The sequence below is a fragment of the Diadema antillarum genome, unplaced genomic scaffold, assembly GCF_040938485.1.
Source record: "Diadema antillarum isolate AM-2024a unplaced genomic scaffold, OU_Dant_1.0 seq00002122_RagTag, whole genome shotgun sequence".
Taxonomy (NCBI): Eukaryota; Metazoa; Echinodermata; class Echinoidea; order Diadematoida; family Diadematidae; genus Diadema; species Diadema antillarum.
The window spans coordinates 1-25,460 of record NW_027272762.1 but is presented as its reverse complement, the minus strand read 5'-3'; the positions used below and the strand labels follow the sequence as shown (position 1 = coordinate 25,460).

Sequence of the window (25,460 nt, the reverse complement as noted above, 5' to 3'; positions counted from 1 at the left end):
AGGAGGAATTCAAAGTTTATTTGATGAAAATCGGGTTTGGAATGAATGAAACATCCAAAAACAAAGTAAAAAAAAAAAGCGATTGTAATAAAGTGTGGGTCCCACAATTTATTAGAATCGCTCTGTTTTGGATATCTCAGCCATTTCAAAACCAATTTTCATCAAATAAATGTTGAATTCCTCATGGAATTACATGCTCTTTCATATTTCATAAGAGGTTTCTCATTATCTCACCAAAAAATGTTAGAAACCCGACATGAGGTCTCAACCAAAACTATACGATCCCTTTAACATCAATGACGTGACAGAGAAACTTGGCAAAATTTGTCACATCAGTCTCTTCATTTCACAGCAATATTGTATGTTTACCCTCTCGCTCTTTCCTGCTAATGATTTGTTTGATATTTCAGATCGTAACCTTGCCATTACCGAGATGTTGTCTAAATGAGTATAAATGCCATTTAATGACGTACAGATCGCTCTAGGCAATTTCGTAAGTTTCTGCACTAATCGTCATGATTTTGGTATTACCATCCGTGGCAGGCATTGGAAGGAAAATATGAACTATCCATCACAGTTTGCATCTAAGATTACTGACATGTTGGACACGAGGGAATCAGCATTTCTTTTCAAGTATAAAGTGTTATGAAAACAAGGTATTAGAAATTCGTTTTGTGAATCTCACAGCATGATGAAACATCAAGCACTGGAGATGAAGACACTAAAAAAAACTTTTTTAGAGTGAACGAAGATGAATAACTAAGCGGGGACAAAAAAAAACATGACCCGTGTCATCTGCGGGGAAAAAAAATATATATATACTGTAGGCATGGAAATTAGATACAAATAGGACAAAACTCAATTAGAGATGGTTAGACATCACTTCGTAGCACTGTGATGACGCTCTTTTCACATCAAATCGCTTTCTTCCGATAATCAAATCAATTCCGCGTGATATGCTGCCGTAATTTGATTGTTTGCATTCGTTAGCGCCGGTCACCCGGCATCCTTTCGGGAATTCCTTCAACTTGACCACAAAAACACCAACAACAACAAAAAACACATACACACCCACCCACACACACACACACACACACACACACACACTCACCAAAGGATAAAAGATAAGTTGTGCTGTAAGGAACTCTAGGTATATCAACCATGATTAACACAAACAGCATATGGACGGTATTGTATGAGACGAAGCATAATATCTGTCAATAGCAAAATGGTCATTTGTGAAGCTATGTTTGTCGCATTCTGGTTGGCTCGTACCCCTTATCTCTTTTCCTTTCATTTTTCTCCCTATATTTGTTTGTTTTGTTGTTGTTGTTGTTGATGTTGCTGTTTTCAAGGAGGAGGGAGAATATTTGAATTAGGTTGACAGATGAATTCAACCCCTGAAAAGTCGTGGTCATCATTCACTTCACTAACAGATGACAAAACAAGAAAATTTCCAAACTGGACGTTTTGCATCAATCTTTGACGAGCAAACATGTTGCAGTAACGTGTGCATTTGGAAATCTAAAGAAGATATGAACCAATTTTTGAGAAATACACTGTGCGGCAGTAAAAATTTCACATTGTTTCTTCCAAGCTAAGGATAGTTTAGAATCTGACGAGGGAAGAGAAACTACATTTCTGTCATCTCCCTCCCATCTTATGAAACAGAAATGCATGTCTCACTGAGAAATTCTGAATTCAAAATTCTCCTCATCATTATCTCATCTCTCACGGACATCTCCAAATATAAAATATCACAAATAAAACTAAAATACCACAAATAAAATTAAAACATCACAAATAAAACTAAAATATCCCAAATAAAACTAAAATATCACAAATAGAATGAAAAAAAAACCCACTTCCACACTCTCAAGAGGCTAACAATACTCCAGAGAATTTGAGTTTATAACTACGTCCTGTTTACAAATAATAATTTCATCAACAAACAGGACCTCGCCAGCAGCGCTTCAGCCAGGAAATGATATTGATGAATACACAAATTCAGATAACTAGGACTATGCTTGAAGCATCCCCCGTCACATGTAAATCATATCTACAACGTACGTGTACCCCGTACCCCCCCCCCCCTCCCCTTCATATCACACAACTGTACAACAGCAAATGTTCTCTCTCTCTCCTTCAAACTTTCTTAAGTTCTCCCTCACGCTGATTCACAAACAAAAACATGAAGACAAACACATTCATTTACCATACACACAAACACACACACACATACACACACACACACACACACACAAAACACATACATACACACGCACACACACACACATAACACACGTATACGAAGATTGCTAAATGGTGAATGTTTACTGCATATAGCCGCCGATGCTCTGCACAACAAGAGTTAAATATGGAAGCATTGCAAAAAAAACAACAACAACACAACCCATCCCCAACGCCACCGGGGGGAAACCAACAAGTCGAGCATGCGATCGATGGTCAATTTCTAAGAGAAGAGTCTCACTTCCTACGAGCCTTCAGGAGTACGAGTCTATTTCAGGCACGGTTAATCAATGGCGAACTAAATAGGGTCCGGTGGCGCCGTGTTACAACAGGATGTGAACAGACAGAGGAAGGGGGGGGGGGGAAGACGCGAGACCGACAGCACAGAAGAAGACGGCACTAGCGTACAACAATACAGATTAGAACGTTGATAAAGAGATGCCGAAGAGAGAGAAAGAAAAAGTTAACATGAAGAGGGGACCAAAAAAAAAAAGAGAATGTTTCCTCACAACCTGCTGAAACAGGCAGTCAAGGACCACAACTGCGGTCGTATTACATTAGCCAGCTTGCTTCCGAACACCATAATTAGACCCAGATTACATTTCTGCTCATAACTCACAAACTCTGCACAAACACGTATTACATACCACAACGGATAAGATTGCTCAACATATTTTCCCTTCCTGTTTTTTTTTTTTTTTTCATATTCTGGTAGCTAACTTCACCATGAAATGAGGTATGGTGAAAACAAAAAAGAAAGTGAAAAGTTAAGCTCTAAAAAAAAAAAGAATTTCGAAGAGGCAAGTCTGCTAAATCTTCTTCCAGTTTTTTCTAACATGAGAGTATCTTCAAGCCCTTTTACTGCTATCTGAATCTTTAATCCATTTGATTTTTTTAGTTGCTGTTGCTGATGTCTTCATAGTTTCTTTTTCAAACCTCTCAAATCTACTTACACTAAACCAACATTTCTTGCATTTTAGACTGATAAATAAAACCGATATAAAAGTCATATATGACTTTAGTTCAGACAAAGAAACAATATCTCTCTCCCCATGTGTAAAGTAGATGGGGTGATGATATCATCACCTTATAAGTCTCATCAATGCATAGGATCAGCTTTGAAATCACACTATCAACCCACCAAGGGCATGCATAAAGTCTTGACATACTTATCCCATGAGTCATGAATTCCACACTCACACACTCCGTCAAGTCTATTTCCTGTTGGATGTCACCACAATATCACAGGCAAAAGAGCGCTCCTACCTTTAAACATCTACTAAACAGTCTGGCCACAGACGTCTTGTGTGAACATTTCTCAGTAAACCACAGGTTTACTCTCAACAGCAGATAAAATCGCTTAACATGTTTCCATGGCAACAATGCCAGTTTCACTGGAATCCCCACAACTCAGTCTAGAATGTTTGAGGACTACATTTTTGTACTTTGTGAACTTCTAGCTTAAAAATGAAGATTTGAGGTCAACTTTGAGGTGCACACTTCCGGTGAGCTCCTACCTTTAAAAACTTAATGACTGCTCTGGTCAACAGACTACATGTACTGTACCTGTGTGATTTTACGAAGCTACAAAACAGGTTTACGTCCACTAAGGAGTCTATGTGGCCTATTTCTCCGGCAGGAATGGAGGTTTCAATGGGAGGGGGGCACCCATAACTCTTTGTCTCGCTAGTTTTGATGACCAAAGTACTTTTAGTGCAATGAGTATGACTAAAGGTGAAAAGTTCAATATGCATGCTCCAAGTGTGCTAGCGTTGTTCATATAGGCATGGGAGTATTGCACAGACAGGACGGAAGTAATTGGCTCATTCCGTGTGATTAAGATGCAATGTTCATTCTAACCTAGCCGCAGCAGTGTAAAACGGCTCTTTCTCGTGTGCATATTCGTTTGACGCTGCCCTTTAATAGCAAAACATCGAAAGGTACACAAAAATTGATCCTGGCAGGCAGTAGTAAAGTGTGCACAAACATGCATGGGGTTATATGTGCTGGCATACATATTCATCATACAATCAAGAATATTAGAAAATTTATATAACAGCTATTTTCCTACCAGTGACACATCTTATAATCAATCAAGACTCAGACGAATATTTATCTAATATTGTGATTGGAATCAGCTGTATAGCTCTTGGTGTTGAGGGTAGAATACAATCTTTTTTTGGGGGGGGTTGTTTTGCTTTTGCCTTGGTTTTTTTTTTTTTAATATTTAGTTACCTATTTATTCATTATTACTATTTTATCTATTCATTTTTTTAATTTTTTTTTTTGCAATGACCACTTCCAGCTCTCAGGCGTTCAGTTCCCACACTGGCAAAAATGAAAGAAGCTAAATCTGCAAAATCTGCAAATTCTGCAAAATCTCTGGCAATTAATGTTATCTTACATTAAAGAGAAGAGTTATTCCACCAGCTGGGAACCAGACAGCCTGTATCACATTCTAAGATTTGAGCATAAATAAAAACAATACAATCAGTTTTCATAAAAAAGAAAGTTTAATCTAATCAAAAGTGGGTAGATTTATAATCACTGTTCCAAATATAAGGTAAAATATCACCCTTTTTCACTTAACATTTTACTGAAAATGAAAATAATTTAAAAGTGTCACTATAATGTAAAGGAGACTGAGCTCTGCAACATGATACCAATAACTCCATTTCTCCCAAAATTGCAATAAAGCCCTTGTGGTTCTCAACTAACGATATTATGAAATAAAGCACGGCACCCCCTCCCCCCCCCCCCCCAATAAAAAAGAAAATCTTTTGTGGTAGCTATCTATTGGTGTGGAGATGCACGGTAAGAAATTGAAATGAAAAAGTGGGAATAACTGAGATGAAAGGAGAAGGGGATTAAGAATGTTACCCCCACCTCGACCTCTGGTGAGTTCAAGAGCGTTTCCCTGAGGTTTTCATACAGCGACGTTGGAAAGACGTAATCCTTCTGGTACTCGATGCGCACCCGCAAGGAGCCCACCGACTTGGAATGCCTGGCGTTGCTGGATTCCCGTGGCTTCAGAATGTACCTGTGAAAAAAAATCAACGACAGGATCGGAAAGGGCATTAACTAATATCACCATGCTGGGTCAGTACTTCCTGGGTGGGGAAGAAATTTGAAGTGCAGAACTTTACTAAAGAGAAACTATCACGAAATTTGAATTAATGTGCAAGTTCATGGTACATTCTGTAACATAGCCTGGCTTAAAGGTAAAATTTTATATTTCTCATCCGTTTCTCCTTCCCCTCTCTCAACTCACCTGCCCCTCCCTAAAAAAAAAGGTTCCGTGACATTTCAATCTGCGACTATTACTGCCATGAAATATCTGCATACTAAGCCAGACATCACCTGCTGGCATCAGGAAACACCTCCATGTTTCTTGGCTACAAATCCAACAACTTGCAAAGCTGTCCTTTAAGTCCTAATTTACAAGATATGATGCCGTCAAAAAAATACGGCATAATGTACTCCAAACTGACAGAAGGTACGTGTACATTCATAAAAGTGCATAATAAACATATAACTTACTCTGAAATAAGAATACTATATGCAATGTACATGTAATTTCCCTGGGGTACATGTCTAATGTACATCTGTACAAGCATGAATACACACGGTCATATTTGGAGCAGCACACTTGCCTCAGGGAAGAGCATTAAAGATTCAGAAGATGGTATAAAAAAAGAAGACAAAAATGTAAATATAAAAATATACCTCTGTGTGTGTGTGTGTGTGTGTGTGTGTGTGTGTGTGTGTGTGTGTGTGTGTGTTTGTGTGTATCATAGAGGAAACATTTTTTTTTTTTTTTTTTTTGGGGGGGGGGGTTTAAAGTTTAAAGTTATGAGTAGTTGAGGGTTGGGTATGGTGGAAAGGTGGGAATGAGGGTGGTTTATGTTGTTGTTGTTGTCATCGTTCTTTTGATATAATAGAAATTTCATTTCCTGTTTTTTTAGTGTTTGGCTAAATTGCTCACAAATGCATATATGAATTCTGCTTGTTTGTTTTGTAGTTAAAAAGGAATGATCGGATAATTCATTCTATTTCCTCTCTTCTGTTTGATATCTGCCTTAAAATGAATTGAATGATTATTCTTGTTTTATGGATTATGGATTATGTCTCATAACTGTAGGAATATTTACATGATTTATGACAGATGTTATGTAGAATGTGTGTAATTTTTTTTGAATTGTTATATTCTCAAAGGAAATGGAATTAATAAAAAGATCACTGAAAACAAAAACAAAATTAAATCCAAGAACTGTTTTGCTGATGATGTCACATTCCAAGAAGAGAGCCTTGTTGATGTGTGACATTCTGATCACTGGATATACATTGTATGGTGATTCATCAAAGTTTTGAAGAGTTCCGCTCCGTCAAGTGTTTTTTTCCTGCACTCGAACGTGCCATCAAAACACAAAACTAGCACAAGGCCATCGAATTCAACATATGCATGGTTTAAAAACCATCAAAAACAAATATACACACATACAAGCTGTACATTAAAGTGTCTATATTAACGTCTTCAAACCATATGAATGGCTCTTTTGATCTGTTGCAAGGAATTCACATCTTCAGTAGATACCATGCCAGACAATTCATACAAGTCCACCTCTGTACAGTATCCAGACATTAACATTTTCAAAATTCTTTGTTCCACTCTGTTGACTCTCCGACGTTAAGCTCTTCGGAGAAAACCTGCATAATGTTTACACAAGAGCTACAGATCATCCAACAACTGCAGTTTTTGCCACTTCTAAAAAAAAATTTAAAAAAATGTTGTAAAGATGAAAAGTTGGAGTGGCATATTGAGCAGCTCTTCAGCTATGCATACAAATGAACAGACCGTGTTTGAAGCATTAGCACTAATACCACAAACAAAGTGACTGAATTTGCTCCTTTTTTTTGGGGGGGGGGGGGGGAGGGCAGACAATGCAGACAGTGAAAGTTTTTATCCCCCACCCCAAAACTAAGAAAGATCCCACGGAAAGAAATATTCCAATCAATCACTCATCACGATGAAATCCTTGTCAAGAGGTTCTGTCCAAATTTTGTCGCTAATGTCAAGGACCACTTAGCCCGCTCTTCTGGGGTCCCCGGAGGGGCGGAGAGAAACCGGTGGATGGCGGTATTCTCTCCTCTTCGAGACAAACTCTCTCCACAGAGATTAAGGTCAATACCCATTGAAAAAAAAATAAAGAGAAAGAAATGAGGACGAGGACAGCCGTTGAGGGTTTTCCACTTCTACCGCAACGATCTTCAACAAATATCAGTTTTTACGAGAACTTGATTGAAATGTAGTGAAAAGAACAGACTTGCTTCGCTTTACTACAGAATGCAGGCACTATACGGGAAATACATTGTATATCCACCTGACCGACACAATTCTCTCCATTTAGTTGAATATCACAATCAAACATTAAACTGTTTAAATATCAGCATTGGTCCTAACCTATGGTGATGTGACAGAATCAGGAATATCATTCCTTCAAAGTGAGCCAATGGATGCCAAATATTTTATGGTTCTCAGGCTACAGGAAAGAAAAATGACTGAAATGTGCAAACAGCTACAACCAAACATTCTTCAAACTCCTTTCATTTTCCATAAAGGGACAATATTACTCCTTGTCTACTTCCAACATCAAGAACATCGTCTCCAGTAGCTACTTGACTGTTCAGAGATTTACGAAAAAACAGTGAATATGCTTTGCTTGCTCGGCAAAAAAATGAACTTCACAAAGAGTACGACCAAATCAAGACAGCGAGACTGCTAAGAGACTTCAGATTCCACCACTGCGGCACTTGTCCCAAACACTTCTCCATGGCGATGACGGAAACAAGATGTTCATGGTGTGACCTACATCACCCATGCTACTCTCAGTGAAGACACCACAAGATGTCCCCCCCCCCCCCACACCTCATTTTTTGAATGCTGTTTTTCATAGTTGTTGTTTTCTAATGACCCTCTTGATATCTACTGCTGATGGCAGTACCCACAAATAGTCATTCATTGGAAACAAAACATGCCTCCGTCCTCCAACAAAACCGGAAAGTACAAAATATAGACTGTGGAAATAGACAAATTTATATAACAGAAGCCCCACTTTCCACTCCCCCCCCCCTTTCACATCCAGATCTGCCTATTTGGTTTCTTACACACACAAAAAAAAACACACACAACAACACACACAAACACACACACACACACACACACACACACACACACACACACAGAGTCATGCACATAAGCAATAATGATGACCTACGTGTACAAGGGGAATTTTAGCCCATGCACTTTGATATGATTTGCCAGGTTTTATACACACACACACACACACACACACACACACTCAGACCCACTGATATCCCCCCCCCCCAATCTTTAAAACAAAATGGAACAAAACAAAGCAAATCATGGTGTTCCCGAGGCAGACGAGCGGACCTACTAAGGTGTAACAAGGAGACATGCCTTTCTAACCCAACAGGGACAAGGAGAACTTCATGACATTTTTATCCTTTTATTGACTGCTTGCATCAGGAAATGTGCCCCGACTAGCGACCGACCACGACGGCAGATGCCCCGACTGGCAAACACGGCAAAGAAAGAATGAAAGGGGAGAGAAGTGAAAGTGTGATGAACTTCTTCATACAAGGACTACGAGGGTAACATGCACTACTTCTTGGTGTGCAACCTATTCGTAATGAATGTAACCTCATGCGCTTGGATTAAGGTCTTGCAGTTGAGATAAAAGATGTAAACTTCTCTGGTTCAATAAACTCTATGCTCTAATAACAACACACAAAAAGTAGCCCAAACAACAGTAAACTGGCAATGTTGTTGGGTACTAAGATTAACGACTAATTTTCAGTGTCCGCAGTAACATGCTTTACCACTAAATCTTCTATTTGCAATCATACTTGTAATTGTTTTAACTGCAACCTCAAATTCAGCACCTAAAATGAGCTCATGGAGGTGTATCCAAAACATGTGTGAAATATCATAACTGAAATTCTAGATATACTGTTGTAACTTTAAATTTGGTGTCTAACCCCATGGCCGTGAGTAACATATGTTACATAGAAATACATGTAACAAGCATCAGAAATTACCCTCAAAATTAAACAAAAGCAATATTTCCAGAAAGAAACTGGATATATAAGACTAAATCGAACATCAAAGACAAACACACAAACAAACCTTTTGGCTTTGGAAACACACAGATTACTAACCATTGTCACCGTGGACACCAAGTGCAGTGACATAAACTACACTGGGAATGCATGCTTAATGAAAATTCAGTTGTTGTTGTTGTTGTTGTTGTTGTTGTTGTTGTTGTTGTTGTTGTTGTTGTTGTTGTTGTTGTTGTTGTTGTTGTTGTTGTTGTTGTTGTTGTTGTTGTTGTTGTTGTTGTAGTAGTAGTAATAGTAGTAGTAGTAGTAGTAGTAGGACAGAGATCCAAGACAGACCTACACTGCAGGAAATATTTGAAGCGCATTTTGATAGTTTCCATTGAAAACTGATATTTCAGAACCACGTCACACTTCCATTCACTAGTGCAGTAAAAGTACACACACACACACACACACACACACACACACACACACACACACACACTCACATTAATATACACTTCGACCTCGATTATCCGGCCATGTCGGGACCGGCGCTCATCCGGATAAACGAATTGGCCGGATATGGGAGACACAATGTTAATGTATATAGCTGCCGTCCAAGCTGCCGTCCCAGTGCACTGGCAGCTTGGTAGGTAGCGTACCCCGCAACGGTGGTGTAATCTATGCCAGCCTGCACAAAATTGTAGTCCCTTCTTCACAAAAATAAAGTATATCTTTATGTGAAAATCATACATGTTTTACCTCATTAGATATTGAGAAACCTATCATGCACATCTTATGAAATTAGTGAAATAGATCCATGAAAAGATGCTAAAGTCATTGTTTTTTCTCAAATTTTGGATGAAAAAAAAAAGTCCTTCACTGCGTGAACGCGTCCGGATAATAGAGATTTCCAGATAAAAGGAGGTCGGATAATCGAGGTCGAACTGTAGTATGAAGGCATACATGTATGTCATAGCAAATACCATTCCCCGCTACCCAATAATCACCCTCTGACAACCAATTCTGCATGAACAGTCCAACATCATCAGAGGATAAGCCTAATGGGCAGATCATCCCCGGAACATCCGCATCCTCCCCATCACCATTCCCATGGCAACCCACGAATTTCCTCCCAACCTTGGTAATGTCGGGTTATTACGATTTCATGGGAAAGCAGAATCCCCCTTGTTATTGTCAGCTGCGACCGCAAACAGCCCGCCACCATCAGGCGTAATCCTTGGAAGAAATCTAGCAAAAAAAACTGCGTGCGGAAGCTTCAGCTTTTTTTTTTTTTTTTGCTCCACCAAACAACACTCATGATTTCCTGAAGATGTTTTGATCATCTCTTCATTGCAGAAGAGCTGCCAGCAAGATTAGAAAAAAAAAGGTTTATTAAAAAGGGTGTATGCAATGTTTTAAATTTTGACATTTACGCTGTATTGCATGACAAGAGTGACTGATTTGAGCTTTTAAGAAATTATCACTAGCATTGAAAAACATGAGAGCAGGAAGACATAATGGGATTCATTTATTCTGATTCTGATTTATTGATGCAGGTTTGTTTGTTTTTCAGGTAATCTGTGTATTTGGTATTCGTTTATCTGGTTTTGGCTGTTGTGGATGTTGTGTTGTGAAAACTGGTCGGAACCAATTTGGATTCATTCGTCAGTGCAAGGTAGTGCAAGGTCGGGCATTTTCTTTCCTATAGTTCAGAAAAAATGTGTTTTGTTCTCCTGCTGTGCATGGCATTTGAATGCATTACAAAAGTCCCTTTTACATAAAATCACGCAACACTGCAAATGTCTATTCACATACCATCACACATACCCAAGGCTAAATGTAGTCATATACTCTTTTAGTTTCAACACCGCTTTTTACCTACCAACTATCTCCCTCCCTCCCTCCATCCCCCCTCCCCCCTCCCCCCTCCATCCCCCCTCCCCCCTCCCCCAATCTTCCGTTCATCTCAATGTCCTCTTTTCACAGTTACCAGCCAGACACCGAGAGCTGTGACATTAGAAGTGAAGTGCGATACCTCATCATTGATTTTTTTCCTTCCCTATTCCTCCCTCTCTCTCTCTCCATCTCTCCCCCTCTCTCTCCATCTCTTTCTGTCTCTCTCTCTTCCTAAGAAGGCATCTCAAAAGCCCGTGGAGCTAACCTTAGCATTGGCTGTTGTATGACAAATCACTCACTAGAATGAGGATGAGGGAAAATTGAGAGGAAACAAATAGGAACAGTCTCCTTCCTTTCCTTTCAATCTCAAATCCCTTATTTTTTTTCTTCTTCATCTTCTTTCCTGTCACTCGGAGGGAAAAAAAAAATCTGGATTGATTGGAGTGGGGTCGGGGAAAAGAGGAAGAGGAAAAGAGAGAAAGAGAGAGTCTTGTGAAGGACAGGAAATCCTGAGGAAAACATGCAGAGTGGCTGTAAACAAAAGGAAAAAAGATGATGAAGAAGAAGAAAAAACGCGATCTGGGTTATTGGGTATGCATGCCAGCTTTACCCCGGAGTCTTGGATGCATGGAGCGCCTACGTTGACATCTCTCTCAGCATCAACCGTTTCCCCCAACCTATTGTGTTTGCTGAAGTTGGCGCAATAAGGCCAGTCCTGAATCCCTTTGTTTGGGGAAGATTTCACAGCAAGGGGGTAAAAGAAAGGGGTAAAATGCAGGGGGGGGGGGGGGGGGGGAGGCCCTAAGCAAGAACCAGCACAACTGACTATGCGAACTATGTGGATTGGGAAAATCAGCATTCTACAGTGTTCTATTTCATATGGAGCCATAAATCTGTTACTGTAAAAGCTTTGTGTGTGTGTGTGTGTGTGCGTGTGTGTGTGTGTGTGTGTACAGACATTTTCGCGAATGAGGTCATAGACATTTTTGTTAGATGATGTTTTGTGATTTGACGTTGAGACTATTGTAAGTGCACTCATGCCTGTTCATTCGAATTATTTTTGTGTGTTGCTTCATTCACTGTCCATCAGCGATTCGCAAAATTAACAAAAAATAAATCCTTGCAAAATTATTTTTGTGTGCTGTTTCATTCACTGTCCATCAGTGATTTGCGAAATTAACAAAAAATAAATCCTTGCAAAAATAAGACTAATCACACAGCATTCTGACATCAAATAAAATCAAATGATTAAGCTTGGCAAGAATTAGAGCAAGAAGACCGCAAGTACGATTACAGCTTTTGAACCATTTCATGAAACAAGACATCCTCACAGAGCAAAACTAAAAATATGATAACCTTGTCGAGTGCTTGTCTGGGCATTCACGATGAAAAGAAATCCAAACAAAAGTTTTAAATTATATTCTGCTGACTACAGTCTGTCATATCAATTCTGCTCAGAGTAACGAGAGAATTACTGAAGGAAAATAACAACTGGCAGCAAGCTATGACAACTTGACACTTCAGCCATGATCCTGAAATAATTCATGAATTCATAAAAATTCATAGTATCGTAAAGACATCTCTACCGAAATAAGAAAACTAGAGGGTGAAATATGAATCCCCATTGTTAGTGGATTTTGACCTTTTTTTTGGGGGGGGGGGGGGGTGGGGAGAGCTAATAATTCATGATTTCATAGAATACATAGTACTGTAAAGACAAGGATTTCTCATCTCTGCCGAAATACATTGTACGATAACTAGATGGTGAAGTATGAATCTCTATTATCAGTAGATTTCAACCTTTTCTGTTATGATGTTGTTGGTTTTTTTTTTTCTCTCTTTTTTTTTTGGGGGAGCCACTTTGGGCAAAAAATTTGTCATTAAGGCATCTCATTTCCCTTTTTCTGCATATTTAAAATTTGATTCCCCCCCCCCACCCCACCCATATATGTCACTTTCCATCAAATAGGTGTGGCATGCACACCAATGAAGATCCCATCTGGGTCAGATGTGAAATAAGATGACAAACAACAAAACATCTATCTCTACGATCTATCTATCTATCTATCCATCTATCAATCTATCTATCCATCCATCTATCTATCTATCCATCTATCTATCCATCTATCTATCTATCCATCCATCTATCCATCTACCAATCTATCCACCTACCTATCCATCTATCTATCCATCTATCTATCTATCTACCAATCTATCCATCTACCTATCCATCTATCTATCCATCTATCTATCTATCTACCAATCCATCCATCTACCTATCCATCTATCTATCTGTATCTATCTATCTCTCTACCAATCTATCCATCCATCTACCTATCTATCTATCCATCTGTCCATCTATCCATCTATCCATCTACCTATCCATCTATCCATCTATCCATCTATCTATCTCTCTATGCAAAGCACCCTACTCCTATCAGAACACCTCAATCATTCTGGATAAAATTTTGTACTGGGCAGAATGATCAACCCATCAATATTTGGAGGGATTTTGCTGAAGAAATGATAATCTTTTCCTCATTCAACAGGCACCTTTGAATTCAACTACATATGCTGCATTGTAGAAAGAAAGATGGAACCACTGTGGTTAGATTTGTTAAGCTGCACAATATCAGAAATAATTTCTAGTTAATCACAAACACAACAATTTTTAGGAAGTTGGATAAATGTACAAGAGAAACATAATAAACACAGAAACAACAATAACTTTAACCACAAAAAAGAACCTTTTTTACTCTATCTTACGAAACAATGGCATTGAATAGTAAAAAAAGTATCATAAAAAGATGCAGTACCACAGAACAGAAACATGGTTTGGGGGGACTCAGTGAGTTGTATGACTTTACGAAAGTCAAATGATCTTATTGCACACTGTGCTATTACCAAGTGCTATGGCAAGACCTTCATTTACCCTTGAGTTTCCCACGATATTTTGAAAACAGCCCTAGACCCTTCAAGAAATGGCATATGTATCAAAATTCAGATATACAGCACGTTTGTATGTGTGTGTGTGTGTGTGTGTGCGTGCGTATGTGTAGCGCGCACAAGAGTGTGCAAGTGTCGGCCCTAGAGCACTCGTCCGCGTATTTTTGAGGGGCTAGCAGCGACAGAAAAGGTTTGCAAGGTAATTGTCAACATGTCATTAACGACCGAGAAGAAAAACACTCCCCCTCCTCCAAACTGGCTGCGGCAGTGAGTGTGTCCGTAGGAAACTTTGCGAGCACGACTGTGCTAATTGCACTTCCCTTTACATTTGACTGCAGCTGCGGTTTGTTTATCGTTGTTTTTCTCTTCCAGCAGGTAAATCCTGTCAATTTACGATTCCTTCCCGCATGACAAGTTCTTTTCTAACGATTCCCAAACAAAGTGGAAAGAAAGTGATGTTGCTGCAGTCTCTAACCTTCAAAGTAAGAACACACACAAAAAAAAATATTGCAATCACTGAGTGACCTTTAAAGGTAAACTTTGTCTTGGAAAGCACCATTGCACTTGTTACAGAGACTCCAATTCTCCCGTTTTCGACGTGAGATCTCCCGCCGAAAACCCATTTTTGCAAAATCTCCCGTTCTCCCGTTTGAGATTTAATTTCTCCCGCCCTGGCTCTTTGTCTCCCGTTGGAAAGGATTTCTTACATATTTCTATCGTATGTTGAAAAAATAAGCCTTAGATAGCACCAGAGAGCATCTAGAACCCTGGGAATTTCGTGCTTCGCACACATCAACTTTGAGTCTCCCGTTTGCTAGGGGTTTCAGGCGGGAGAATCTCCAGATCAGAAGGTACTTTGGGTTGGAGTCTCTGTTGTTATATAAGGGTGTATTCTCTAACATTTTTGAAATAACAACTTAGAAGTTACATCTGTGGTGGAAGACCACAAATATTAAGACAATGGTTAGTATTTCTTATCCTTTGTGGCATAGAGTACATTAGCTTCATACATGTAGCTGGCATCACACAGGAAAGCAACATCAACATGCAATGGTCATGTTTGTTAGTATAAAAATATTCAATGTTTATGAGTGCGATGGTGCTGAATACTACATGAGCGTGCAAGTTTAACCATTCTATTCAATGACGCGAAGCGGAGTTGAATAGAACGGTTAAACTTGCACCGAATGTAATATTCGGAACCGTCGCACGAATGATAAACATTGAATATTTGTTTTATACAACACATGATATCGAAATCTTTAGGCCTGGTCTAGAGTATAGACCAAGTCTAGAGTCTAGACCAAAATAGATCTGCATTAAACCTATCTAGGCGGAGGACTAACAAACAAAGGCCTACACTTGCTAGGCCTATTACGTACTGCAACTGGCTCTAACCGTTAACATTAGGTCTTTAGAAAAAACATCTAACATTAGGCCTAACTAAACCCTATATAGCTAGGCCTAGAGACACGTTAACTGTAAGTTTGCTTACCTCTAAAGTATACTGTATTTGATCACTTTCCTAGTATTCACTGCTTCACTTCACTCATGATTAGCAATGCGCTGAGATCCTCATCAGAGATGAGAACAAAGCTCCAGTGAGTAGAGGTACATAGCCATGATAGGCCTAATCTAAAAGTACACTTGTGTAGTAGTACTAGTAGGCCGGCCTACTCAGTATTCGAGTGCAAAAATACAGATTTGCACGCCACACGGCCCCTATCGCGAAGTGCAGTGAGCTTGCCTCAGTGTGGCCGTGGACTGGCGTTACCGTTGCATGCTGGCGCAGGGCAAATGGGTGCGCACATGCATCATTGCCAGCGATAGCTGTACGATTCAATAAGTTCAGTGTGTCCTAGGGTCTATTGCACTGCCGGTTCGCTTGATTTACCGTTCAATAGTCGACTATTGCACTGCCATTGAGATTGAGCGTTTGATAGCTGATTCCTCTGAATGTCATGTGACCCGCATTCATCCAATCAGATGGCAAGATTCCATACATGTGTTGTATAATGTACACAAACTCACAAATTTTTCTCTCCAAAAATATATCGTTGCTGGGGCGACAAGACCTTGTATCTGCAATTTTGGTGAAAATGACTTTTTTGGATTATAGGTCAGAGAATCAGTTAAGGGATGTCCTGTCCAAATCTTAGCCATCTTACCCCAAAAATGAAGCCACAATGGCATGTCAAAGGGAAGGCTCTCCCATTTGATATAGTGCTTTGGCTGCCATGTTTTTTGGCTCTCCTGAACATTCGACATTTTGTAGATATGAGGTCTTGTCACCCCAGTGACGATATGTTGATGAGGAATGTATTTGGCTCACTTTTGGCAATGACTTCCTTCTTCCATTCACTTTAAATCCATTTTGCAAATCAAGTGCCTTCCTCAAGCTTGCTTTAAGAGAAAACATAAGGCAAAGCTTAATAAGGTGCAACAGACCTTTATTTTAGAGATTACTTGCCAAGACTCAGAATGTGCCAGTTAAATCACATTTTCATTGATTTCACTGGGATCAAATTTGTGTAACAATGGATTAATTATCTTTGTCTTTAAACAAATGAAATGGATGGGTAATTGATATTGATAGTACATTTTTGTTTGGTTTTTTTTTACTCATAAAACAACAAAATCACTGCATGCAAAATTGAAAACATGAGTTCCCAACCTACAACGTGCAACTGACATGTCAGTTATTCTTCTGCAACGCATGGGATTTCACTGAAATGCACGAATTGTCGGCGATAAGCCTGTGAATCATCCAAGACTCCCCTAGCAGCTCGTTTGTCACATTCTATCACCATTAGCACCGTACCAAGTTTTTCCCCAAGAATCTCCTACCCACCCCCCCCCCTCATCCCTACCCCTACTTCCTCACCCCCAAAGGGGTGCACTTTGCCATACCTCTCTTGCTTTCCCTCCTAAAACTTTCATGCCAGCCCACAAATCAACTGCACTGCTCCTTTGGCACACGAGAGAGATGTTATTACAGTAGGAGGGCATCTCCCTAGAACTTCTGACTTTCCCGGAAAAATATATCCTTTACAAAAAAGCAAAAGAGGCGGGGAAAAAAAGAGATAAAGCTACTGTCTGGCTAAATCCCATGGCAGCCCTGGGAAATTCAATGCTTGGCCAATTCGGTGTGATTCTGATTTGAATGCTAAGTTTCATTCACATGTGGACATGAGAGACAGCATGTTTTTAACAAGTTTGCAGGTGATTCACTTTGCTTTGTTCCTTCTCCATCTCTTCTTTAACCCGTTGAGGACGGCTTGATTTTGCTACAACATGCATTTCCCATAGAAGCTTGCCCGAGCATACTCGGGTCTCGTCCTCAACAGGTTAAGGCATGGTATATTTTTGGTTGAGATTGGGATTCAGATTTTAGCTTTATGTGAAATGACTAGAAACAACTTACATATACATATATGAAATATTACACAGCACACAATTCAAGGAGTAATTAAAAGTTTATTTGATGAAAATCAGTTTTGAAATAGCTGAGATATCAAAAAGAAAGTAAAAGAATGTGGGTTTAATAAAAGGTGGGCCTTTTATCAGGACCTCTTTGTTTTTTTATGTCTCAGCCATTTAAAAATCAATTTTCATCAAATAAACTTTAAATTCCTCTTAGAATATTGTATGCTCTTTCATATTTCATACAAGTGGTTTCTAAATATCTCGCAAAGTGTTAACATCTGAATCCAAATCTCAACCCACACTGTACCACGCCTTTAAAAAAATGAGCAATATGACTCTACTTCAAAACTTAACACCACATGCATTTGCTTCCACAGTGAACTAATGGACTACTTTGAAAACCCGAGTCCCAAAAGACTTGGTAACCAAAAGACAAGATCATTTGCAGTCCAGATTCAGATATTATATCCACATTAATTCTAAATCATGTGTTGTTTACCTGTGTTATGTATCCTACAGAAGTATGTTGGTAACACTTACTGAGCTACATTCACTTTTGTGCATCTTCCCATAAAGTAAATCTTCCCAGGTGTGTCACATCAGTGTTTGCTAGCACATGGCATATCGCCACACTGTGGTTCTCATGCAATCGAGGGCATTTAAGGAATATTTTTCATTCATAAATACTCCCCATTTCCTATTCTAAAACCATGGAAACACAGTCCTTTAGAATTGTCTGCTGAGACTGAAACAAGTTCACATTTGGATTTTCAAGGACTTTTTTATATTAATGACAGGTTTGCCATCTTTTCCTTGTTTCTAAAAATGTGCCCACTAAGATGAATAATGAACACAAGCTCTTAGCTCTCACTTCTGAAATGCAATCGTCAATTTCTCTCCGACGAGTTTAAGAAAGATTTCAACCTGCACGACAATTCTACCCTCAATTATAGGCATCACTAGCTGTTCTAGGTGCTCGGCGCTGCAATATGTGAGGTTTCGTTCGAGCAACCTTTACTTCATCACCCTTTGAGACCCCTTCTATGTACACAAACCATTCAAGATGAAGTGCCAGCTACGTGGCATTGACACTGAAACTGAAGGACCGGATGTCATCCAAGCTCTCGGCTGGAGGAGAACAAATACCAAAGGTTTCTCTCGCGGTGTGTGTGTTGTCACATCTGTGGAGCTCTGTCCCTTTGAGCCATCAGTAGTGGGCTATCTGTTTTATGATTCTTTCTCATTCTATCTTTCTTTCTCTCTCTCTTTCTCTCTATCATTCTCTATCTCTCCCTCCCTTTCTTTCAACATTTCTTTGCACACTGCTACAATTGTATACCTCTTTCTTACCTTTACCCTCATGTCTTCCACTCCGGTTGTCCATACAAATACATCTTCTTCTTTTTTTGCTCTCTCTCTCTCTTTGAGTTTTTCACTCTATTCATTTTTTCTCTCTTTCTCCTCTCTTTTCTTCCCCTTTCTCTACTTCTCTCTTTCTTTTTTCTCTATCTATTTATCTACCTATCTATCTATCTACATCTTGTATCTATCTATCTATCTATCTATCTATCCATCTATCTACCTACCTGTCTACACTTTCTATCTATTTATCTATCTATCTATCTATCTATCTATCTATCTATCTATCTATCTATCTATATATCTATCTATCTATCTACCTAGATCTATCTACCTATTTACACCTTCTATCAATCTATCTACATCTTGTATCTATTTATATATCTATTTATCTACACCTTGTATCTATCTATCTATCTACCTATCTACCTATCTATCTATCTACATATATTATATATCTTTCTATCTATCTATCTATCTCTATCTCTCTATTTCTCTTGGAACAATACAAAGTTACAATCTTCCTATTGCATCTGTCACTTCCTCTTCATCCTCTCTTTCTCTCAATCTCTCTTGCATCATTCATCTCTCCCCCTCCCTCTTCCTTTTTACTGCTCATACTCTTTTTCTTTCTTCTCTCTCTCTCTATCTATCTATCTCTCTCTCTCTCTCTCTATCTATCTATTTATCTCTCTCTCTCTCTGTCTTTTTCTTGCTGACACATGTGCATGCAGAAATATATCGATACACATACCAAACAAGTACACTCATACGAGAAGACAGGAATACATCAAATAAAAACATATCAATCAATACACATGCACTCACACATACTCAGCACAAACACAGAAATAACCTCTTTGAGATCTCAGTAAGATATGGACTTTGCAAAACACAAGAGATGTCGGTGTGCTGGAGAAAACAAAGACAGGATGTATCTTTTTCCCTTTTTCAGAAATAACCTCATCTCTACCGACAAATAAAACTCAACTCTACCGACAAATAAAACTCAACTCTTTACAAAGCAAAGCACAATTTCAATGATATTATTATATATCATAGAAACCAACATACATGTAGACCCTACTACAAGATTTTAATGTGAACAGCAATCTTCTTATTCTAAGAAAAAATATAAAACATAAAGACTATCATGTTATGTTCCTTCATATCACGAAAATATCTGCATAAAAAGCCAAACATAAAACCTATCCACAAACATAATCCTAACCCTTATCCTAATCCTCACATCAAACTAAACCTCAAACCCTATCACAGCCCTAACCCTAAACTCCAAGTCCTTAAAAGAAATAGGTCGCAGCGATTCACAGGAGCAAATGTCGTGTCACCGTGTTGCATATGATGACCGGCGTCGAAAGCCAGTCCCTGAATTGAGCTGATTGGTGAATAAAGGACACAGAAAGTGTTAAACTATAACCTCCTGATATCCTTTGTGTGTTTTGCTTTTTTTCTGTCTCTCCTTTTTCTTTTATTGGTAAAGGACGGCCTCCTTTCTCTCACATGCCGAGTTTGGCGGCCAAACATGCTGAGAGGCAAATTGACAATTTAAATCCAAATTGTCACCCAAATTGAATCACAATGCATCTTTCCAAGGAGACATGACAGCAGAAGGGACAAGAAGAAAATTTGCAGACAAGCTGGAAAAAAAAAAGAAAAAGAAAAAATACGCATGAAAGCAGGCAAAGAGAAGCAAGTGGCATTGAGAGACACACCGTACATGGGCTCCAGGGAATAAATGCAAACAGCTGGTCTAAGGAGGAGGTGAAGAGGAGAAAAAGTGACAGAAATATGTAAAAATGTGAGAAAAAAAGGATAGAATCACAGAAATATGAGAAAATAAAATGGGGAAGAGTATTTAAATTTCAACATCACTTTCATGTTTCCTCTATTGGACAAGACTTCCGCTGTTTTGTTTTCTTTTTCTTTTTCTAAATTAATGTGATAAATGACAAAAGGGAAGAAATCTCAGAGAGTGGGAGAGTATGGACTCCATTCACATGACACATGAAACAAGGGGTTACGTCACGCACGTATCGAAGCATAGCATCCTTTTAAATATGGTCATTGAGTTCTGAGTGGCAACACTCATGCATGTACAAATATGTATTTGCACAATGTTTTCGTGAAGCAATTATATTGATCAGAAATTGCATATTATACGCGTAAAAGTTGAGATGACAACATCATCTCGAGTCAAGTTTTCCCATGTACACAACTTTGACTGTAGCCTCATTTCAGCAGGGTGCTACATAACTTGCAAGCAGATTGTCAAAGTGCTGCAGAACACTTGCCTGAACAAGAATTTACTTGCCCCAAAAAATAAAAAACAATATAATGATACAGTAAATCACTTATAAGTCAAGTGCTTAAAGGTAAAATCATTTGAAAAAAAACAGAGCACACTGATTTGCACGATTAAACGCATTAAAGTAACAAACTTGGTTGGATCTAGTATTGGTGTTGCATTGCATAGGGAGTTCTTCATGTAAAAGTTGGAAAGTTGCTAAAATAAAATCAAAGTGCATTGCATCACTTAAAAAGTCTCTGTATGGTAGACTTCACATGGGTTTGTATTAGGGTGGAAAGTGAAAAAAAAAAGGTCGCATAAAAACTTTCTGCTTGCCCCAAGCATTTTTTCATTGTTCCAATATACTTGCCTGATTTTGGTTTTCACTTGTCCTGGGCAATCAGGCAAGTGCTTATATAGCACCTACAATTCAGGACAAGGACTGATAAATCCGTCTACCGGCAATCTCTCTGAATCGCAAAAAAAAAGATCAGTGGAAATTTTGTGCTGGTCCTGTGGTGTCTATCAATAGAGTAACAAAGTGATGATGTCACAGTCCTTTGTTATAGCTTGGGTTGGAACCGGGTGCACACGTAAACACTCGGGTCAGGTGAGGGTATTTAGAACTGGTCTCTATGGTGATGAATGGCTATGACGTCACAGTTTGGTACTCTAGTGAAAATAATGTAAAGAGATGACCAATTTTAGTGCAATGGTCTTGTCTTCCAAACTCAATTTACGCATCCATGTGACCTTGGTTTTAACGCGCCAACAAAAATTTCCCAAGTGCAATTACTTCCAGTCTTGCACACATTCCGAAGGAGAAAATGCTCAGCTTTAAAATGATGCACACATTACTCATGACAATGGGATGTTGCCAGCCAGGTAAAGACAGGTGGTAGAAAAGCAATACTTCAGGAATGTTTACTGTTGTTGAGTTTTTATGTAATATCTTTCATAAGCCTAACGAATAGATAACGGATGGACAAGGATTGACAGGCAACAGAAACACACGTCTGAAGAAAAATTACAAGAAAATACTTTCAATAGTCTCAATAGAGACTCTGGCTATACCCTCTCACCCATCTATGGTCCAGTAATCAACAAAGACAGGCAACTGCAGCAAGACAACACCTCACTGCATAAAGCTTGAGAAAGTCCTCAGGAGTAGGACGAAAGCTTGCCCACTACAAATTAAAGGTTGGTAGAAGCTTAAACACTTAAATTTAAATACTTTCAGTTCATCTTATGCCTACCAAATATTACATTGTACTATTAAACAGTAAAGCATTGTCCTTAAGGAAATGCCAACAATCTTAAAATTCTTGAAAGTAACAAAAAAAAGTACATAGAGAATATCTTTGAATATATATTGTATACGTAAACCTTAATTTTTTTTTTTCAGGACAACTAGGAAATTGACGCATGCAGGTTTTTGCCCATTTTAGGATGCACGGTCACCCACTGTTATTCGTCAGAATTGGTAGCTATCTGATGCCAGTAAATTTCCACAACGTTTTCAGAAAAACAGGAAAAATAGAACCCAGAGCACAGAAAAGAAGAAAACGGGGAGGAAGAAAAAGGTAAACATGTAAACAAGAAAAAAAAATACAGGAACAGAAGGAAAAGGGCATAAAAATTCTGTCTTGTCAAATGTAGTGTCATCATCCAGAGGCTATATGAAATAATCAAATCAAATCTCCTATCCCTGCAAAACATTCACGCCATCTCATCCTTCAAACTCTTTTCGGCTGCTCCGCAACAATAGCCCGAAAACCTAATGATGACATATTTTTTCCAGCATCGAAAAAAAGAGTTATGCTAGAAGCCAAGCAGTAAACACTCTGCGTTGAGCATTGCGGGGGGGGGGGGAGGAAAAAGAGAGAGAGAGAAAGAGAGAGTGAGGGGGGATAAAAAGCATATCACGACGAGAGCAAACCTGAAGAGTGGTTAATTTGCAAAGCTTGTCGGCCGAAAGGGAAATTACGCGTGTAAATCGCTTCACATGTAAAATCGCTCCACGGGGAGTTGAGCACAACTGGGCCGGCTTTCCCCCCGTGGCCGAGCAGAAATTTCTTCCCACGTCCTGCTGTAATGATGGGAGTGATCCAAGGCACAGAAAAATGCGGTCCTTGCCACCATTTTTTTTCTCTATCTTTTTTTTTCGGGGGGGTTGGGGTATCCATCAACGGTATCCATCAACCCTCACTAGAGCCTAAACAATTCGGTCACTGACCTGAACCGCTCAAGCTGAAGGTTAACCTGTAGAGGACGAGTCCCGAGTATACTCGGGCAGGTGTCTATGGGAAATGCATGTTGTAGCAAAATCAAACCGTCCTCAATGGATTAAGCAGAAAGCCCACGTTAGATCGGGAGGGGGGGGGGTGTTGCCACAAGAAATGCTGCTTCACGAAAGAGAGAAAAGGATGATCACACATTCAAGCTGGCTCATCATAGACTACACATCAGATAGACTGAATGGTTGCAGTTTAACCCATGGAGGACAGTTTGATTTTGCTACAACACACATTTCCCATAGATGCTTGCCAGAGTATACTCGGGATTTGTCCTCAACGTGTTATAAAAAGAAAGGGATTTGTTCACAAAAATTGGAGCTCATAGAGTAAAATTTGTATCTCATTCCACCAATAAGGTACTTGATCACATATTCAACCACTCCCAAACTTGTCCTACACATTCAAATTTGCAAGAACAGTAGTCGTCAGTTACATGGAGACTACTGTGTTTTGTTTTGTTTCGTTTTTTAAAAGGAACTGTACAGTACTGGTTGAGGTGAGGATTCAGCTTGTAACGTTCTGCGAGATATTTAGAAACCACTCTATGAAATGTTAAAGAGAATACAATTTTAAGGGGCTCAAAAGTTTACTTGATGAAAAATCGGTTTTGAAATGACTGACATATCTAAAAACAAGGTAAAACAAAGAGATCCTAATATAAGTCGTGGCCTGTCAATTTTATAGGATTGCTTTTTTGGATATCTCAGCCATTTCAAGGTTAATTTTCATCAAATAATCGTTGAATCCTTCTTGAAATTACATGCTCTTTTCATATTTCATAAAGATTTCTCATTATCACACCCAAAAAAAAATGTTATAAACCTGAATCCTCACCACAACCAGTACTGTACAATCCCTTTGAATTAGAAGACACGAAGTGACACATACCATGCTTTGTGCATTCCGTTGACATGTCAAGGGCACTAATGGGGATTTTCACCTCTTCCGATGAACACATCACCTGACAGGCCCGAGACAGAGTTCCATAGGGCAATTCTGTAGAGGCGAAGGAACAACAAAAAACTTGTTAAGGAACAACTAATGCTCTTCTTGGGGAAAAACAGTCCATATTTGGTCCAGACTGTCATGAAACTATTGGATGTCCCAATACATGATGTCACACTTAAGGACCAGCCATGAATTAATCTCTAGAGTTTTATCAAATTTGCTGAAGAATAAATCAAATCAGAACTCCAGCATAATTTGGTTATGAGGAAACCAGGTGCTCAAGTTGTCTTTTGCTGTTGCTGTTGTTGTTGTTGTTGTTGTTGTTGTTGCTGCTGTTACTGTTGTTGTTGTTGTTGTTGTTATTATTTTTGTTGTTGTTGTTTTGTTGTTGTTGTTGTTGTTGTTGTTGTTGTCATTGTCATTTTTAAAAGAGAGGATTCAATTCATTTTCCAAAGTATGTTTCACTACAAGTTGTATTATGTCTCCTTTTATGATATTGTGGCACAACTAAACCTGATTTGGGTTTTTTTTAAAATCACTTTTCCACAAATTCTACATAAAAACAGAACTTCCATGGTATGTTTGTTCCTGTGTGTGTGTGTGTGTGTGTGTGTGTGTGTGTGTGTGATTGATATTCAATATTAAAGAGAATGACATGCAGTACAGGGTACTTTTGCTCAAAAGGCTAGCTAATCAAATTCAAGTATTGCATCTTCATATTGGCAATTCTAAAACAGTTGTACAAATGACCACAAACATTTAAGATTTTTATGAACATCATACTGTACTTCCAGCCAGATACACAGATGGTAAAGACTACCCAAGATTTTTTGGTGCCTGTTGCTCATTAACTCTTTATATTAGATGGCTTAGACAGTTCTGGTGTGTGATTGGTCGAGAGCTC

General features: G+C 38.9%; 1 protein-coding gene across 1 annotated transcript in view; it reads right to left on the bottom strand.

Annotated features, from left to right (window-relative positions):
• Positions 1-24,603, bottom strand: part of LOC139713991 (ras GTPase-activating protein 3-like) — a gene marked incomplete at its 5' end in the record, with an annotated part of 48,870 nt that extends 24,267 nt beyond the window's left edge. Inside the window, 4 exon segments of the mRNA XM_071625710.1 lie at positions 5,137-5,290; positions 24,496-24,514; positions 24,517-24,550; positions 24,552-24,603. Of these exon segments, the coding sequence (XP_071481811.1) occupies positions 5,137-5,290; positions 24,496-24,514; positions 24,517-24,550; positions 24,552-24,603 (259 nt within the window).
• Between the last annotated feature and the right edge of the window lie 857 nt (positions 24,604-25,460).